The 21,455-nt window shown below is 35.8% G+C and overlaps 1 protein-coding gene across 1 annotated transcript in view; it reads left to right on the top strand.

The window, feature by feature from the left end:
- The first annotated feature begins 12,324 nt into the window (after positions 1 to 12,324).
- Positions 12,325 to 21,455, top strand: part of cabp1b (calcium binding protein 1b) — a 38,126-nt gene continuing 28,995 nt past the window's right edge. The window contains exon 1 of the mRNA XM_048181021.1: positions 12,325 to 14,486. Within this exon, the coding sequence (XP_048036978.1) occupies positions 13,941 to 14,486 (546 nt within the window). The 5' untranslated portion in view covers positions 12,325 to 13,940. The remainder of the gene's footprint in view (positions 14,487 to 21,455) is intronic.

Genomic DNA, 21,455 nt, shown 5'->3' with positions numbered 1-21,455 from the left:
ATAATGTTATATCAACACTATTATATCTTCAGCAGAAGAAAGAAATGCATGCACAAGTTTTGAACAGCATCAGTGTCAGTAATTGAGTTTTTATTTTTGGGTGGACTATCCCTTTAACTGAAAATTCCTAAGATTGGTATTTTAATTTGTATTAAAATACACCTCAATTCTGAGATATATTATGATTTCAAGTGGATTAAAGGGTAGCTCAACCAAAAATGAAAATTCAGTTACTCACCTTCAAGGTTTTCCAAACCTGTATGATTTCTTCTTCTGTAGAACACAAAAGAAGACATTTTCAAGATATTTTGGTAGCTAAAAAGTTTTGGTACCCATTGACTCCCATTATATGGACAAAAAATATCAACACTCTTTAAAATATCTTCAGCAGAAGAAAGAAATGCACAGGTTTCAGTAATTGAGTTTTATTTGTGGACTATCCCTTTAACTGAAAATACCTGAGATCAGTTGGTTTCTCTCCTACTTTGTATTAAAAGACACTTAAGTTCTAAGATATATTATGTTTTCAAGTTTATTAAAGGGATAGTTCAGCCAAAAATGAAAATTCTCTGATCATTTACTCACCCTCATTCCATGTGTGACTTCTTTTCTTCAGGTAAACACAATCAAAGATTTTCAGGAAAATAATCCCTGTGAGTCATATAATGCAAGTGAATGGGTGCCGCTTGGTTGACGCTTGAAAAACCACACAAAGCGATCGTGACGGTAATCCATATGACCCCAGTGGATGAATCAATGTCTTCTTTAGTGAAACGACAGGTGTGTGTGAGAAAAATTCTGTTTTAACTGTGATTCATTGCTTCCAGTCTACTATCATACAAGCATTCAAAAGCCCTCTGCCTTTGTGATACGGGACGTACAGTACAGATAGAATATCATCAAAAAGTTCATTTTTTTATTGTAAATTATTTTTAAAAATGAAACTTTCATATATTCTAGATTCCCTATATGTAAAGTAAAACATTTCAAAAGTTTTTTTATTAAAATTTGATGATTAGAGCGTACAGCTCATGAAAGTCCAAAATCCAGTATCTCAAAATATTAGAATATTTCCTAAGATTAATCAAAAAAATGGATTTGCAAAACAGAAAAGTTCAAGTTCTTTAAAGTATGTTAATTTGTGCACTCAATACTTGGTTGGCAGCACATATTACAGTAAATGACTTGCTCCTAGCACAAATTACAGCATCAGTGAAGTGTGGCATGGAAGTGATCAGCCTGTGGCACTGCTGAGGCACTATTGAGCCTTCAGATCATCTGTATATTGTTGGATCGACTGTTTCTCATCTTTCTCTTGAAAATATCCCATAGATTTAGGTCAGGCATGTTGGCTGGCCAATAAAGAACAGTAATATCATGGTCAGCAAACCACTTGGAAGTGGTTTTTGCACTGTGGGCAGATGCTAAAGTCCTGCTGGAAAAGGAAATCAGCATTTCCATAAAGCTTGTCAGCAGATGGAAGCATAAAGTGCTCCAAAATCTCCTGGAAGATGGCTGCATTGACTTTGCACTTGATAAAACACAATGGACCAACACCAGCAGATGTCACGGCCCCCCAAATCATTACTAACTTCAGAAACGTCACACTAGACTTCAAGCAGCTTGGATTCTGTGCCTCTCCAGTCTTCCTTCAGACTCTGGGACCATGATTTCAACATGAAATGCAAAATTTACTTTTATCTGAAAAGAGGACTTTCGACCACTGTTCACTGTCCAGTTCTTTTTCTCCTTAGCCCAGGTAAGATGCTTCTGACGTTGTTTCTGTTTCAGAAGTGTCTTGGTAGTCCTTTTCCTGAAGATGTCTGAGTGTGGTGACTCTTGATGCGCTGACTCCGGCTTCATTCGACTCATTGTGAAGCTCTCCCAAGTGTCTGAATCGGCTTTACTTGACAGTATTCTCAAGCTTGTGGTCATCCCTGTTGCTTGTGCACCTTTGCCTAACCAATTTCTTCCTTCCTGTCAACTTTGCATTTAACATGCTTTAATACATCACTCTGTAAACAGCTACCCTATTCAGTAATGACCTTCTGTTACTTACTCTCTTTGTGGAGGGTGTCAATGATTGTTGATGCAATGATTGCAATGACCATTGCCAAGTCAGCAGTCTTCCCCATTAGTGTGGTTTCAAAGAACAAGAGATACCAGGAATTTATACTGTAGGGATGGTCATTTAATGAAACTCAAATGTAAATATTCTAATATTTTGAGATACTGGATTTTGGACTTTCATTAGCTGTACGTTCTAATCAACAATTAAAAAAAAAAATTTTTTTTGAAATGTTTTACTTTACATGTAGGGAATCTAGAATATATGAAAGTTTCATTTTTTAAAATAATGTACAATAAAAAAATGAACTTTTTCACGATTTTTCTAATTATATGACCAGCACCTGTAAGTGCGTTGTGAAGCTTCAGCGTTACTTCTCACATGAAACATTACTGGTTTTCTTACACCTATCATTTTGCTTCAGAAGACATAGATTTATCCACTGGGGTCGTATGAATTGCTGTCACAATCGCTGTGTGTAGATTTTCAAACGGCACCCATTCACTTGCATGATATGGACTCAAAGAGGTGGATTATTTACCTAAAAATATTTGTTTGTATTCATCTGTAGAAAGAAAGTTAATTGGGGATAGCATGAGGGTGTGTAAATGATTAGAGAATTGGGTGAACTATAGTATCCCTTTAAAGTGGTAAATAAAAAACAATTGCCTATTTCCTTCCTATTATATTTGTTTAGAAATTTTGAGTGGTGGTTAAAATCTTTTTGTCAGTAATTTCTTGTTTGTTTCTCGGGTGTTCTGGTTGTTTTTAGGTGGTTGTTTACTGGCCTATGTCATAAGAGACTTTTTGCCTGTATTATGGTCTGTCTGAAACTCGAAAACTAGCTCTCATATTCATTAGTTTGACATAATTCATGCCGTGTACTTACATTTGTACAGAACTTGATGAAACGAGGGTGCACTAGCAGTTCAGTGGTGTTGGGTATCACATTCACATCATTTGCTCTAATGGTTAAACCATGAGGGGATTTGCTCCCTAATTGCTCGAGTGCAAACCGATGCCTGCACAACACACTGATATGGGCCATTGATGAAAATCGGATATCTCTCTCCTCTCTCGTTCTCCTCCAGACTCACACACAAGCACACACACACACAGGTCATACCATATGTACCGCATGTGCTCTTTAAAAAGCAACATGGCCTAGTTCATCCTAGCTGTAAATAAACTGACCTCACCTTCAGCACAACATTCACCCTCAGGTAAAACACAACATGAGAATGAATCCATCTGCTCTAAACTCACATCCATTCATGATGCACTACCTGAGAAAGATAAAGTCTCTGTTTGGTGGTCTTTGAATCTCTAATCTTTTAAAGATTACATTGTACTGAGAAAAGTACTTTAACCCTGTAAAGTCTGACATATAAAATAATAGTCTATATATATTTACCAAAATATGCAATTTTATTCAGATGCTGATATTCATATGGCCAAAAAGTAAGATGAAATTCTGATAGCTTATAATGTAATATACCTGTATAGCAGACTACTTACATAAAAATATATAAATATGCATTTTACTATCACTCTATGTCTCCCAATAAAATGTATAAACTTTCAATCAGATGAGAGAAGCCATGTAGTATGTTGTTTTTCAGTTTTGATCATGTTTATAGTTCTGTCATGACAACTCATGGTAATGGAAATGACAATGTTGATATGTTTGGTCTTGGAGGAATAGATCTGCTATGCTGCTGCTGCTGAGTAAGTAAGACATGCTGCTGCTGTACAATATATCATACATGAATTAGCATATCTGTACAGGTGGAGCTGGGGAAGATGGAGGGTTTCTGAATGCACGCTGCAACTACTACAGCAAATGCTGACCAGTATTTGAAGGTTGAGCAGCAAGCTCATTGGCTACTGATACAGCAGGAACCAATCAGCTGTGACCTACAGAGAATGATGTGATTGCAAGCAGATTGAGTTAAAGACCTATCAGCCTGCGCCATCTAGAGTTTCATGACAGAACTTTGTATAAATTAGGAATTTGCATATTAGATGATATAGGGTTAAGGAATACTTCATCCAAAGCGATAATTTTGTCATTATTTACTCTTCGTTGTGTTGACTGTAAAAAAAAAAAAAAAAAAAAAAAAATGTGGTAAAGTAAATGCAGCAGAATAGATTTTGTATTTTCTACAATCATTAAGTTACATTCAATAACAATACATTTTAAAAGATTAATTCACTTTCAAATGAAAATTAGCCCAAGCTTTACTCACCCTCAAGCCATAAGTGTAAATGACTTTCTTCTTTTTTCTTTCGAAAGTGCTTCCATCGACTTCCATTCATCATAAATGTACGGCTTCAGGGGGTTAAAAATGGCCTTCTGAAGCGAAGCGATGCATTTGTATAAAAAAATATCCATATTTAACAAGTTATGAAGTAAAATAACTAGACCGCCTTACGTATTCAGCTTAGAAAGTGTAAACTGGCATCGCATCAGTTACACTTTTTCCGTAAGTTGAATAGGGAAGGCCGTAGGACGTAGCATTAGCTTTTTGAACTGCAAGAGTTTTACACTTTCTGCGTACAATGAATATGGAAAGCGGTCTATATTTTACTTGATAACTTGTTAAATATGGATATTTTTATTTTACACAAATGCATCTCTTCACTTCAGAAGGCCTTTATTAACCCCCCGGAGCCGTGTGGAGCACATTTATGATGGCTTGAAGTGGATGGAAGCACTTTCTTCAGCTCATACTTGTGGGTCCCAGTCACTGCCATTATAAAGTTCGGATGAATCAGGATATTTATTTAAAATAACTTGTGTTCATCAGAAAGAAGAAAGTCATATACACCTAGGATCAGGGCCGTGCACAGACCTTTTGAGGGGCATGTGCCGAAACTAAAAAAGGGCACCCCCCCCCCCCCCAACCCCAATAAATAACACAAAATAATAGTATCAAAAGCTTTATATTTATTCACTATTAATGACAGTTATATAGATTATATATATATATATATATATATATATACACACACACACAGGGTTGCAGGGCTTCTTTAAAACTAATTACAACAGCAATCTTCTGTGAGCCATGTGCTTGAAGACGTTTATGACTTCAATGTGATCCACTGGGATGTCCCTCTCAACACACATTAATACACAGACTACATTCTGCATGATAAAATATAAAGAAGCACAGTGACCTGATGATTCTGTAATATTTTTTAGTTACTACAACATTACTGTAGTAAAACCATGTTTTTCTATGTTTATACATGTGAAGACAAGCGGGGAGTAGTATACAATACAAGATTAAAAAAAATATCTAGCGAGCAAATACTTAACATCGTAAACATTAACCATACTGTGTGACCATATATAATATGATTAAATGTTAATGAATTAAGTGTATCAGCAGATAGCCATCATAAATCAAATAAGAAATTTCTTAGAAATATATTTTACCTAGCTGACGAGGATCACTCGCTTTGTGTCAAAGTCAAATGCAGTTATATGTGTGGAAATGTGCAATGTGCAAAAACATAATCACATTAGGCTACGTCATCATCAATAGGTTATGAGCGCTCAGTTTTTCCTGTTGTAAAATACGTTTGGCCAAAATCTCAATTTATAAAAGATGTAATACTACTGTATGCACAGGCTATTTAAGGCTATTTGTATGCTATTGGCTATGACTAACTTAGATGGCAAATGCTAGCCCCCCTCTCTCTCTCTCTCTCTCTCTCTCTCTCTCTCTCTCTCTCTCCGCCGCCGGTCTCAGGCTTCAAATGCATAAAATATGAAACTTTATAGACATACTAGTGTTTCTTTCGTAAAGACAACGACTTGTAGCCTAATTATTCAAACAACAAGATTTATTTACCGTTGCAAGACGTTCAGCTGCTCGGCTGTGGAACTTCAGTTCGCGGCACTCAGGGGGCGGAGTTAAGAGGTTTGACTGACAGTTTGAGCGGAACCAAAACGATTTTGTCACAAGCTCTTTTTAATACCTTTTATTAGGCTAAATATATTTGTAAATCAGTCAGACATGCTTAAAGGGTGACCAATAGCATTGATTTATTGAAGAAAATGAATAAATAAAATAAAACACCTCCAAAAAAAGGGCACTTCGGAGTGTAAGGACAAAAAGGGCATGTGATCTGCACAGGTTGAGCCCTACCTGTGCACGTGCCTGCCTAGGATGGCTTAAATGTGAGTAAAGCTTGGGCTAATTTTCATTTGAAAGTGAACTAATCCTTTAAGGATACTCTACATTTATACTAAATTCTAATGTAGGATTGAAAGTATATATAACTTAGGATTGTTTGTTATATTTATATTGATTTATAGTATTGATTCCAAAGTAGGAAACCTTGTGCAAATTATTTGAGTCCTTTTTAACAGTATAAAATTAAATAAAATTGACTTCTTTACACTGCAGGTGTTCCCAGCATGCACCAGGGCATACATAATTAATGAGAATGCATTTTTTCCCCCACAGTTTGCCAGTTTGTTTTGTCTGTCAAGTTTGGCAATTTGTTAGACACCTGGAGTTTATTTTCCATTAATAATTTTTCTAATTTCTAATTATTTATTGTTATTTTATCCACTTCATTTTGTCTTTTTTGAAGCTTGAAAGCTCCAGTCAGCATTCATTATAATTGCATAAATTTCAGAATTTCTCCTATTTTTGCTCTACAAAACAAAGTCATTTGGGTTGGAGACACAATGAGGGTGAGTAAATGATGACAGTATCTTTTTTAGGTGGTGAACTATCCCTTAAATTCTTAATTGCAGAAAGCTGCCCATTTTTGAGGCTAAATAACTGAGTGCTTTTTAACAGTCGTGATGTCGCCTTTGAGCTCCAAACTCATTAGGATTCTTTGCCTATTACAGTTATCACATTAAACCCAAATTGATTAATTGAAAATGAGAACCCACAGGGATGTTTCAGAAGTGCAGTATGAGTGGCTTCCATCTTTGTGCTTCCATAAATAGACTTAATAATTATTCCGTCCCCTTTGCGTCATACAAAACCCCCACCCTGCTTTCCCAGCAACAACCCTTCAGAACACGTTACGCATTTTCTCGCATTTGCATTTATTATTCCATTTTCATTAACTCTAAAAGGAAACACGGTACCGGATTTGTTTTGGCTACTGGATTAAATTGTGTCTTCCTTATTAGGGAACATGTGCACTCAAACTTTTCAGCCTTGCTTTGTTTTTAGAGGAGGGGAATTACATAGTGACAATCTTTAATGCACTAGGGGGCAGACAGTTGAATTAAAAAAAAAAAAAACACATAAGCCAAGTGCACATCTCTCCTCCACTCAAGCGTAAATGGTTTCCAAAAGTATCTTCATTCCACTGAGTCTGCCCTGAATACATGGGGGTGGGGAAATAAATAAAAAAGTAGTATTAAATGCATTGCAGTCTAAATGGCATGTAATGTCATTATTTTGAACTCACAAGCAAAGCTTTGGAGTTCAAATCTGACCCATTAACCGTCATCAATGAAAACTATTAAACTATTAAAATGACAAAAACACAATAAAATTACTAAAAATAACTAAAATGAAAATGAAAGCTGGTTCAAAATATTAATAAAAACTATAATGAGTATCTCAATGATACTAAAATAGCACTATTTTTCCAAATTGTATTCTATTTGAGCCCTTTTGGATTGTTTCCTGACTATATTAAAAACACCACTGGCATTTTGGGAAGATTGGTTTACCGACATGTTTTATAATGTTTAATTTATGTAACTGGGACAACTTCATAAATGTTTCAGAACTTTAATATACACTCATTTTTTTATGAAGTTCATTACCCAAGCCACACATTGTGCCTTTGTGAAGCTATTTGACTAATGATCCCTCCATATTTGGCTGAACTCTGCGGCGCTGATGTGTTTATGCAGAAGCACAAGTGTACAGTGTTCAGTCCTTCGATAACTCATGGGTCTCAAGCTGCTGACTGTTCAATTATTAAACCATCTGATGAATGTTTCACCAGCAAACAGAGCCAATAGTCTGGGGTTAATTGAGAGGGTGAGCCCTGGCCAGATAGTTGACCGGCAACATCAGTCCTGAAAAGAACACACACATGCAGCTTTCTGGTAAGTGGATTGGCTGTGTCTCAGTTTAACACCCTGTGTTTTGTTAAGAATTTTCTAACAGTTGCTAAGATTAACATACTGAGCATATTTCAATCTGGAAAGTCTGAAAAATGATACAAGCTGAGGGAATTGAACCATCAGATACTGTAAGATGAGCACTTGAAATTTTAGACTAAATGTTATCAAGTGGAACAGCAAGTGCTTTAGTCTCAACTAGCGTTTTGACTACAGGCTCATTTACTAGGAAAAAAACTGTTTAGTATTATATACTCCTGCATTCATCATATCCTCCTTCCTGTTTGATTGACATGTCTCCAATAATCTTACCTTATCTTTCAATCATGATATTACATACTGTGCGACAGATTTTTGACAGTTGTTTTGCCCAAGTTATTTTTATTTTTATTCTGCTCTCAACTTTTGAGATTCAGCCAAAATAAAGACCTTAGTGTCTTTAGTTTCAGTGTCTTTAAAGGGATAGTTCACCCAAAAATGAAAATTTTGTCATCGTTTACTCCTTGTTCCAGACCTGTATGAATTTCTTTCTTCTGCTGAACACAAAAGAAGATATTTTAAAGAATGTTGGTAACCAGACAGTTGATTTATGGAAGCTTGTTTCCACCACTAAATAAAAAAAAAAAAATGTAAAAAAAAAAATATATAACTATATTACATATAACTCACAATTCGGAATTTATTTCTCGCAATTGTGAATTTATATCTCGCAATTCTGAGAAAAGAATTGCGAGATATAAATTCACAATTGCGAGAAATAAACTCCGAATTGTGAGTTATATGTTATATAGTTATATATTTTTTTTTTTACTTTTTTTTTTGTCAAAATTAAAATGAGATATAAAGTCAGAATTGCGCGATATAAAGTCAGAATTGCGAGATATAAAGTCAGAAATGCGTGATATAAAGTCAGAATTGCGTGATATAAAGTCAGAATTGTGTTATAAAGTCAGAATTGCGTGATATAAAGTCAGAATTGTGAGATATAAAGTCAGAATTGCGCGATACAAAGTCAAAATTGCGGGACATAAAATCACAATTGTGAGAAATAAAGTCAGAATTGCAACTTCTTATATATAAACTCTAAATGACGAGTTATAAAGTTCAATTCTGAGGGAAAAACGACTTTTTTCTCAGAATTGCTAGTTTTATTTAGACTTTATAACACAATTCTGACTTTATATCACGCAATTCTGACTTTATATCACGCAATTCTGACTTTATAACACAATTCTGACTTTATATCACGCAATTCTGACTTTATATCACACAATTCTGACTTTATATCTCGCAATTCTGACTTTATATCTCACAATTCTGACTTTATATCATGCAATTCTGACTTTATAACACAATTCTGACTTTATATCTCACAATTCTGACTTTATATCACGCAATTCTGACTTTATATCTCACAATTCTGACTTTATATCACGCAATTCTGACTTTATAACACAATTCTGACTATATCGCGCAATTCTGACTTTATATCGCACAATTCTGACTTTATATTACACAATTCTGACTACATATCGCGCAATTCTGATATTATATCACGCAATTCTGACTTCATAACACAATTCTGACTTTATATCACACAATTCTGACATTATATCACACAATTCTGACTTTATATCACACAATTCTGACTTTTTAACACAATTCTGACTTTATATCACGCAATTCTGACTTTATATCATGCGATTCTGACTTTATATCACGCAATTCTGACTTTATAACACAATTCTGACTTTATAACACAATTCTGACTTTATATCACACAATTCTGACTTCATATCATGCAATTCTGACTTTATAACACAATTCTGACTTTATATTACACAATTCTGACTTTATATCACATAATTCTGACTTTATATTACACAATTCTGACTTTATATTACACAATTCTGACTTTATATTACACAATTCTGACTTTATATCACGCAATTCTGACTTTATAACACAATTCTGACTATATCGCGCAATTCTGACTATATCGTGCAATTCTGACTTTATATCGCACAATTCTGACTTTATAACACAATTCTGACTTCATATCACACAATTCTGACTATATATCGCGCAATTCTGACATTATATAACACAATTCTGACTTTATATCACACAATTCTGACATTATATCACACAATTCTGACTTTATATCACACAATTCTGACTTTTTAACACAATTCTGACTTTATATCACGCAATTCTGACTTTATATCATGCGATTCTGACTTTATATCACACAATTCTGACTTTATAACACAATTCTGACTTTATATTACACAATTCTGACTTTATAACACAATTCTGACTTTATATTACACAATTCTGACTTTATATCACATAATTCTGACTTTATATTACACAATTCTGACTTTATATCACGCAATTCTGACTTCATATCACATAATTCTGACTTTATATTACACAATTCTGACTTTATATTACACAATTCTGACTTTATATCACGCAATTCTGACTTTATAACACAATTCTGACTATATCGCGCAATTCTGACTATATATCACACAATTCTGACTTTATATCGCACAATTCTGACTTTATAACACAATTCTGACTTTATATCACACAATTCTGACTATATATCACGCAATTCTGACTTTATAACACAATTCTGACTTTATATCGCGCAATTCTGACATTATATCACACAATTCTGACTTTATATCACACAATTCTGACTTTATAACACAATTCTGACTTTATATCACACAATTCTGACTTTATATCACACAATTCTGACTTTATATCACGCAATTCTGACTTTATATCACACAATTCTGACTTTATATCACGCAATTCTGACTTTATATCACGCAATTCTGACTTTATAACACAATTCTGACTTTATATTACACAATTCTGACTTTATATCAAACAATTCTGACTTTATATCACACAATTCTGACATTATAACGCACAATTCTGACTTCATATCTCGCAATTCTGACTTTATTTCACGCAATTCTGACTTTATATCACGCAATTCTGACCTTATATCTCACAATTCTGACTTTATATCATGCAATTCTGACTTTATATCGCACAATTCTGACTTTATAACACACAATTCTGACTTTATAACTTTATAACTTTGAGAAAAAAGTCAGAACTGAAAGATAAAAATTCATAATTATACCTTTTTTAATCTTTTATTCAGTGGCAGAAACATGCTTTCATATTGATGGGCCCCAATGACTTGCATAGTTTTTTTTTTCCATACTATGGAAGTCAATGAGGCCCATCAACTGTTTGGTTACAGACATTCTTTAAAATATCTTCTTTTGTGTTCAGCACAAAAAAGAAACTCATACAGGTTTGGAACAACATGAGGGTGAGTAAATGAAATTTTCATTTCTTGGTTAACTATCCCTTTAAAGAGATCTGAAAAAATCTCTCCAACCCTCTGAAAAAGGACATAAAATTGATTTGTGGTGTGAAATTTGGCACAATTGAATTGATTGGGTAGTTTCAAAAATATTTTCAGAAACACTACATTCAAACATTTGGGGTCAGTAAGATTTTTTTCTTTTATTCAGCAAAGATGCAATAAATTAATCAAAACTGACACTAAAGGCATAATGTTACAAAAGATTTCTATTTCAAATAAATGCAGTTCTTTTGAACTTTTTTAGTCATCAAAGAATCCTAAAATAATGAAGCACTTTTGTATCATTTTGACAGCAATATGAAGCAGCACAGCTGTTTTCAACATTGATAATAATAAGAAATGTTTCTTGAGCAGCAAATCAGCATATTAGAATGATTTCTGAAGGAGCATTAAGGAATAAATTGCATTTTAAAATATATTAAAATAGAAAAGTTATTTTAAACTAATAATGTTTCACCATATTACTGTTTTTCCTGCAAATAAATGCAGCTTTGGATAAGAGACTTCTTTCAAAAACAGTTTTACTGACCATAAACTTTCAAACAGTAGTGCAACTGTAGTGTAAATACAATGTTTGCAATACAAATATGAGCTCAAAGTTTAATACTTAAGGTTAAAGATTTGTTCAAAGCCTCTTGCAAACACCATTGAATATCATATAAAGTACCTGAGCCCATTTGATAAGTGCAAAGTAGCACATGAAAATAAGTTTGTTTTTCTGTTTACTGGAGTGTGAGATAAAAAAAATAAAAAAAAACACACACATCTTGTTTTTTTTTCTCTTTTGCTCCCTTGAATGCAAATGGGCCAGATTGAACCCTGGGGCTTTAGTGTCCCCTGCTGCAGAGAGAGAGAGGTGGGAGGGGAGTATCTCTGAGAAACTAAAAATTCATCATATTTGCTGAATAAAAAGTTGAACACAACTCAAGCGAAAGTAAGATAACCCAAAAGTCACAGTATGTATTCCAAGAATTACAGTGAGACCAAGAGAAGTCGTGTCAATCAAAAAAGGAAGGAGGAAGTGATGCAGGGCAAGAGATGGTGAGATGAAGCGAAAGATGCCATCTTTCCCTGAAGCGAGTGAGACAGAGACACAGATGTCAGTGAACACAAAGTCCCAGGAGACTGTGTGGGGCAGAAGCGGCACTTTCCAACATCTCACACACTGTGTACACACGCAGTGGAAAGAAGTTTTTTACTTCTTTAATTGGGTCCATATATAGTGACATAATGCACATAAGTGCTTGAACACCCTGTGCAGCTGCTCCGAGACTGAAGGAACGCAAGCAACCAGATGGGACTTTACAACGGTCCTGTTTGAACAGGAAACATCTCGTCTACCTCTATTATGTATCTCACACAAAATGTCTTACATCTGAAACAAGTCATTAAATGTGAAAGAAGTTTAAAAGATGACACTGGTCTTATGTAAAGATGAGTACAGCCACCTCAGTTTGACTGTGATATCCATCAAAACTCACTGTCCTTCAGAAACGGCCATTATAAGCAGTTCTGCACCCGGTACATCAGTTACAAAGATTTCAAAGGAGCGGCATGTTTTGACACATGAATACATGACTCAAAGTCAACAGCCAGAATATGACTGACGTTTGCAGTTTAAGCTGTGAATAGTCTTTTCCCCCTTTGTGCACAAATAGTTTTATCTAGCAGTAGAACCTTGCTAAGATGTTTAGGTATTTTGTGTTTTATAATGAAATTTTATGTTTGTTTTTTTAATAATAATATTAATTTTTAAGCAAAAACACCTATTGTGACATTTTCCCATAAAATGCACCTTCCACTGGGGCATGTTGTCACACAAGGTCGATGTTTGTTTGTTTTTTCTTGGATAATAACAATGGAAATTACATTAACATTTTTTTGTAGTTAAATATTCACTGATGTAAAATGCAAAGAGGTTGAATACAAATGTAATTCTCATCATTTATTATCAATGTCATGTTTTTTCCCCCCGTCACTGTATTCAATTCACCTGCGCAGAAGTCACGTCACACAGTCATTAATATTTTGACTGCCTTTTATTCTTCAATGGCTTCTCGAGGCAGTTTGACGTAACTTTCATCCTATGAGAGAAAGAGAGAGAGAGAGAGAGAGAGAGATTCACTTGCTGAATTTTTGTGGTAGCGCGCGCTCAATGGGGTCACGAGGGACCGAAAAACTCTGCGCGAGCGACCTGTGCGATGCTCTCGTGCTCTATAAAGTCCTTCACCCTGCTTTCACCGGTGAGATTCCAACGACACGTTTGAATATTAAGGCTTTTTGCTGCTATATCTGACTGAACTGTAAAACTTCACGAGTTTGTGGGTGTCAATATGAGCTCCTCGCTTCCAAAAAGCGAATCCACCACATCCCTGATCAAAACGAACCGGAGAGTCCGCGCGGACCCCGCGAGTCAACGCAACGGTCACCGGCACACGGGAGTCGGCGGCGAGGACTCGTGCTGGACCGAAGAGTGCGATGCCACCGCCCGCAGACCTCTTTGCCAACCGAAACACGGACGAAAAGCGGAGAAGATCCAGAATCCCCGAGGCCAGGATGGATATCATCAGGAGGATGGAGCGGAACACCGCAAACCGTCACGGCACCACCACACCATTGACCCTCCGGTACAACTGCACGGGAATTCCCGCACCAGCCGGACGCCCTCCCCGTCTCCATCCCTCTCCAAGCGCTCGGACGAAGCCGCGCTGTTCTTTGAAACGAAGGACAGGTATCGGACGGGCTCGAATCAAAGCCTCACCTCTAGTCCACCTCCAGCGCTTCAGCCCAGCAGCACGCGCGTCCACGGGAGAGCGAGCGCGTACAGCGGCGCGCTTGATGCAGACCTCCATCCCATTGTCAAATCAGTCTTCGGACAGGTAGGGTATAATCACTAATTATAAATAAGTCATGTAGCTGATTCTTGTATCTAAGGTGACTTACAGTAGGCTACATTTTTAAGTATGACACAGTACATCTGCTCAGTAAAATGGCAACTTAACTAATTTAATTCAACTGAGCAAGTTTCAATCAAAAAGTGAATTCAAAATGATTAACAAATTGTTCTTTATTATGTGTTTCATCTCATGTGGTCCATAGCCTATACAAATATGAATAAAGTGTCCATGGACATTATATTATATATCAATATGGAAAAGTTTATACATCTTTAATCACCTTTTGCATCTGTACTAATTCCAGATACTGTGGTGTGACAAAAAAAACTATTAATATAAGGTTATAAAAGGTGTATAAAAAAACCATTTATAATCATTTAAAATAGTTTTAGCTATTTTTAGTATGTCACATTGCAGAAGGGTAAAAACCAATTAATCAACTGTGAATCAACATCACAGTGAATTGCTAAACATGACAAAATCAACAACAACAGTGTAAATCAAATTGGCAAACTGTCAAACCATAATTATTATTTATGCCTTGGTGCATGCTGGGAAGACAGTGAATAAGACTGAACCGCTGAATGCTGCATTCAGTCTCTTCATGAGGAATGATTATACCATTCATTAAAAAAAGGTGTAGGTTTTATTCCAAACATGTTTATATTAAGTTAACTCAAATTTGGTTGAAAGAAAATATTATTAGTAAAACTGAAATGATAAAAAAATAAAACTCAACAGGTGGTCAATGGAGAATTAAATGGAAAAGTATGAACCACTTTTCTGCATTCAAGCTTTAGAGTTTTTGTCTCAGACATTTAGTGCAAAGACAAAACAAAAAATGTAATAAATTGTAAGTCACTTTAGATAAAAGTGTCAGCTAAATGACAATCATTACTGAATGTTCTCCCTTATAACCTAATGCTGCTGAATTATGGGTTATGATACTTCATTGTGCATCACAGTGCCTCATAGAAGATGTTTTGAATGTGTAACTGGAGTGCATGCGTCTTTTGGGGATATGATCTCTCTATGATCAGATAATGATGATAAAACTGAATTATGCATGAGGATTTGAAGATTAAAGTGAAACTGAAGTCTCAGAAATGTCAGTTTGAATTCAGAGTTCAGATGGTGGTCAGAGTGGTTTATTTGACCCTGTACTGTCACATCTAAAGCCACAGCAATGTTAAATTACTGATGGATAAATGATATGCATATTAGATAGTGAAACGAGTGGAGCTGTTGTAGAAATTGTAACCGCATGGTTGAAAGTGACATACATGGTGTAACCTGAGCATCATTTTTGAATCTCTTGTTACTCAGCTATTAAAGGCAGGGTAGGTAAGAAATTTTGTTCCAAATTTGTTTAAACTTTCTATATATATACATGCATAATTAAAATGTAAGAACTCTGGTAAAAAGAGTATAAAAATCGAGTGACTCTAGACCGTTTAATCTGTATTAAACACAGCTCATTATTTCCATCCGGGACGAAACATAGGATTGGCTTAGGCGGCTGTCACTCTCTCGCAACCATGGCAACCACCCTTTTGCCACACATGACCTGCCCACTTGCGCGCGCACGTTTGATTTGGGGAATCCAAGAGGCACGGATCCTAGGAATACCAAAACAATGGCAGAGAAACAGCAAGCTAAATTCACAGTATCGGCCTATGCAGTTAGTGAAGGCAAACCAGGCAAAAAAGGAAGACAGTAACAGTACAAGAAAAGGCAATGAACAAAAAGTCTTTGGATAAACAAAGAAATAAAACGCGAGTTAATATCGGCGTGGCTTTCCAGCGATGGCGAGAACTGAGGGAACTCAAGGGGCTGAAAAGTGACTCCTTGATGGCTTTATTTCTGCTGGACAGGTAAATCTTTCTTTTTGTATTTTGATCATACATATTTTTTTGTTTATTTTTTCATGAAGCATGTGTCATTAGCACACGTAGCTGCGTAATATAGCTAACATAACATTACTTAGCGAGCCGTAGTAGAGACGATAAATAATGATAGCTATAGTGTTGAATTGTGCATAATTTTACCCTCTGTCTAAGTCTTTTACCATGTTCACCTGCAAGTTTACCTGCACGTTTTTTTCGCCTTTGTTTTGTTTTTATATTCTCTACCTATGTTTACTGATGTCTTTATCTTGTATCTGTGTGTGTCGTACACACTTTGTTGTATGTGTGTGTTATTATTTTGTGTCTGCAATGCAGTTGTGAGTTGATATTTGAGTGTATGTTACTCTGTTGATCTGTAGAACAACGTATATGTTATGAATCTTACACGAAATTCATCTTCATCACAGTGTAAATGATGGTAATGGAAAAACGTGTATCATGCAACCTGTTTTTAGCTTTGCCTTATAGATAACTAGCTCGTTAGCGAATCAAAAAATATATATTTTAAACTTTACCAATATCAATATGCTAGCTTGATAGTGAGTACTAAAATACATCTTGTTTGTTTATCTTCATAATTTTAAAGTTATTTTTATTACATGTGATTCTGACATGATGTCACTACATGCACTGTGCTCCTTCCTCTCCGCTCGTCTCAGGTAAATAATGCGTCTTCCAGCTCAGTGGTCGGAGTCACACGTTCATGCGTTTTGGGGGCGTGGCTTTGGAAGGAGCCCAGAAGGGAGGGGGTGGAGTGAATGGAAATAATGAGCTGTCTTTAAAACAGTCGTGAGAGGTCTACAGACACTCGATTTTTATACTTTCTTTTTCAGAGTACTTACATTTTAATTATGTATTGATATATAAATAAAGTTTAAACAAATTTTGAAAAAAAGTTTTTTATACATTTTTTTGCCTACCCTGCCTTTAACATATGATATTACGTGAGATCGTTTGAGGCTCTACAGGAATGTCCAGTAATGCACTTTATGACTTTTAAGAGTTTTTCATGATATATACTATCATGCAATGCACTGTTTAACCCAAAAGAACCACAAGACAATTAAATGTGTGATTCAAAATATGCATAAAACCCTTGTGAAAAATCAATACACAAAATTAACACAGTACATTTGCCCTATTTTTACGGACTTTCTTGCAGTGTGTATTTCAGCGGGACCTGTATCAACTATGATCATCATTCTCGTCCTCACTGTAATTTAATGCCACTTTCTCCTACTGCTCTATATCTCTGAAGGACAATAACTAACCATCCTTCTAATGTGCCACAGAAATAACTCCTCCAAATTCAGGTTAAAGCTTCAATAGGTCACAGACACAGAAAGGCACACATTTGTCTAGCTATCTAAATGAGGACATCCCAGAGACTTAAATTCTTTTTATATGAACTTAAACTATAACTAAAACTAACCCAAGCTCTAATCCTATACCCGAAAAGATAATACAAACAAACAAATGAACAGCTTTCGCACATCTGGGTTGTCACAGGACAAGTGTGAAGGTACAGAGCCCCTAAAGAGACATGGTGATGATAAAAAAAAAAAAATGGGATGAGAGGAAAAACTGTATTTCAGTGCTTTTGCAAATTTCTCAGGGGAACAGAAATGTTTTGCGAGAGAATGCAAAGTGTCTGGGGGAACGCGATAGTTTTGCTAGAGAACGCAAAAGCATTGAAAGATACTTCTCCCTTCATTTCATTTCATTTTTTTTCCCATCACCATGTCCCCTTAGGGGCTCCATATGAAGGACAAAGTAATAGAATGAAAAGAAAAGCTTGCAAATTTTGCTTGTTTCAAAGACCTTGTTCAGGCTGAAACATTATTTTTACTTAAATTATGACTCATTTTTACCATTTTTAGCTTTAAGGACATTCACAAAGTGCGATTTTGTCAGATTTTGTCTGACATTTGGTGTCATTTCTGCCTCAAAAGTACAATTCAAATTAAAACTCACACACTAACAGACCTTATATATTAGTGAGGATGCAGTGTTTCTGAAGAGACTTGATTGCTTTATATGATGAACAGATTTAATTTAGGCTTTTATTCAAATATATAGAGCTTCATTTGTGTTCCAAAGATGAATGAAAGTCTTACGGGTCTGGAACGACATGAGGGTGAGTAATTAATGACAGAATTTTCATTTTTGGGTGAACTATCCCCTTAAAGTCACATTTCCACTGCAGGAGCTTTCCCCAGGAACTTGGGACTTTGGGGTGGTACTCGGTGTGTTTCGACCGCAGGGTCTAAATGAAATTCTGGGTAAAAATTTCCCCCTCAGAAAGTCCCTGCTCACGAGGTAGTACTTTTTCAAAGTTCAGGAATTTTCAGAGGTGGGATTTGGGCGCTGAACATGCTGATTTTTAAAAGTCTGTTGCGGTGTGTGCAGTGAGAGTTGTTTGCTATTCGAATCAACAATGGAGTTTAAAAATACGACCAATGAACCGACCTTGAGGTTCAGGGTTTCCTACGTCACCGGACTAATTTACCTAATCTTCACGGTACTTTAGACCACAATGGAAACGCAGACAGCAGCAGGTCTGGGAGAAAAAATTTCCTGGGACAAATTGTTTCAGGTAATTTCGGTGGAAATGCGGCTTAAGATAATGATGAAAACATGATGTGGCCCATTTATGAGCATTTCAAACAGTGGGGAGCACTTCAAATGTCAATTTTTGCCATGTCTCACTATATTTGTGAGCATATTTTCAAAAATTATAGGCCAAGCTAAAACAGAAACCCTTCATCAATCTGTGCCTGTGCTGGAATAAAACAAAACACTGAATGAAAGTGAAATTGTTTAATTTTTTATGTGAAGAAAAGGGGACTTAACTGAAAAGAGCATCCAGCTGTGTGTCATTATAATCAGCACAGTTTTGAACTTGAATGTGTTTGATCAATCATTATAAATATAATACAGGTACAACAGAAATCGCATTGTTACCACAAAGCCTATTTTGTGAACCACACATCTGATAACGTCACAAGAAGCCTATTCTGACACCAAGCATCGGTCTTTACAGCCAGAAACTCAAGATTCAGTAATGCCAGGATTGAACCAAGCTGAGTGGGTCCTAGTTTTGACACTTTTGCTCAGTTTCAGTGCCTCCCAGACATCATTAGTCTTTGGCTTGAAAATGTCACACAGTCATTTTGTCACAACTCTTCAGTGTAAGACCTGTGCAAAAGTTAAAAAGCATGCACGTTTCTTAAGAGAACATTCAGACATGACTGACGTGACACACGATTGCGATGCCGTACAATATGTTCGCGCACACATGAGCTCAGCTCGTATCCAGAAAAGCATTGCATCCTAATGTGAACGGAAACGCTGCTGTATTTATAGCGCCGCCGTGTCTATTTTTTTCCTCGTAGTGGATTGATATTCCTCAAATGCTGTGTTTCATATTTCCTTATGTAACATCAAGGCCTGCATACAATCCCTACAGAAATCATTCTCCGCCAGCAGGCACTAAATATAGCAGCTCAAGACCTGATTAGAGAGGAGAGGGGAAAGCTGTCTTTTGTGCTGGAGTGAAAAAATTCAAATCCATTAGCTACCTGACACGTGGGGTTTGAAACCGTGAAAACGAAGAGAGGAATCGAGCGTAGCTCATCACCCTGCCGAGACTGATCTAATGTATATCACAGAATATGGAGACGCATCTGTTTGCACATTCATTTTAAAATGATCATCAGTGTTTAACTGATTGATAAGTGTGATTTTAAATATAAAACCAACCAGTATTTTAAACATGCAAGCAGTGTGTTATATATTCGCTCTTAAAAGAAGGCTCCTTGAAGTTTAATTTAGATCCATATCTACATAAAGAACGTATTGGTGTGAGGGCAGGGTAACCTGTCACTCACATGACATCACAGAAATATCAAACCACAACCATTCAATTAATTCCCAATTGATAAAATCAAGTTCTGTCCAACATTATTTCTTGTTCGAGAAGCCGTTTCACTTATATACATCACAATAAGGAAGGAAAGACTATCGCAGCTTGTGTTTAAGCAAACCATTAAAGGTACTAAACTTCTATAAGAAGGTGAGAACAGATAGCACCTACCCATAATGCATTGCAACATGAGCAGTCACTCAGAATTATTTACATAGTTAATGTGCGGTCACATTAGTGAAAATTCAGCGATATTTTGCCTGCAAAAAAAAACAGTTTTCCAGCAAATTCACGTGCTCAACTTAAACATGAGTGAAATTTGCTTAGGGAACTTCTTTGGCTTCATGTGAAACTCTAGATCGTGCGGATTCCTATTGGAATGACTGAATTTCACCCACTAAATTTCAAAGGAAGGCCCGAAAATGGACGCCGCGGTTGCGTTGTTACTGCCCCATACGTGATTTTGAGTGTCACTGTTGGTCTGGAGCTGGTGTGCTGCTGGCGACTCTTTCTTGTATATACTCTTGTGTACTGTGTTCATTTATTGTGCTTCCTTGTCATTCGTTGGTCATCTTCATTTTATTTTTTGCAAAGCATTATTTTGCTGAGCTTCAACTATGGTAAAGAAGACATCCACTCTTGCATTGCGTGTTTGTGCATTTTGGGGGCGGGGAAATAAAGGGAGGGTGTTTTTGTTTGGGTTGAAAATGTGTCAGAAAATGGCATAGTTTACCTTTATTATATGTGTGTGTGTATATATATATATATATATAACTGAAAGTTTACTTCACCTTTACTATTGTTGACTTTTAGCAGATCAGATTACATTTTTTAAAATCAATTTAGTCACAGATTTCCTTGATATTACTTAATGAATCATACACTAATATTGCTGGGTTAAAAACAATCCAAGTTGGGTTGAAAATGGCCAAACCTAGCGGTTGGGTTAAATGTTTGCCCACTTGCTGGGCAGTTTTATTTAACCCAACTATTTATTATTATCATTATTATTATTATTTTATTTAACCCAACTATAGCTGGCTTAAAATGAACCCAAAATAGGTTGGAATCAGAATAGGTTAAAAAAAAGAATAGGTTAAAAATCAGACACATAATTAC

Source organism: Megalobrama amblycephala, linkage group LG2, assembly GCF_018812025.1.
Source record: "Megalobrama amblycephala isolate DHTTF-2021 linkage group LG2, ASM1881202v1, whole genome shotgun sequence".
In the NCBI taxonomy this organism is placed as follows: domain Eukaryota; kingdom Metazoa; phylum Chordata; class Actinopteri; order Cypriniformes; family Xenocyprididae; genus Megalobrama; species Megalobrama amblycephala.
Note: the sequence above shows the minus strand (reverse complement) of the source record. Positions and strands in the feature narration are given on the sequence as shown.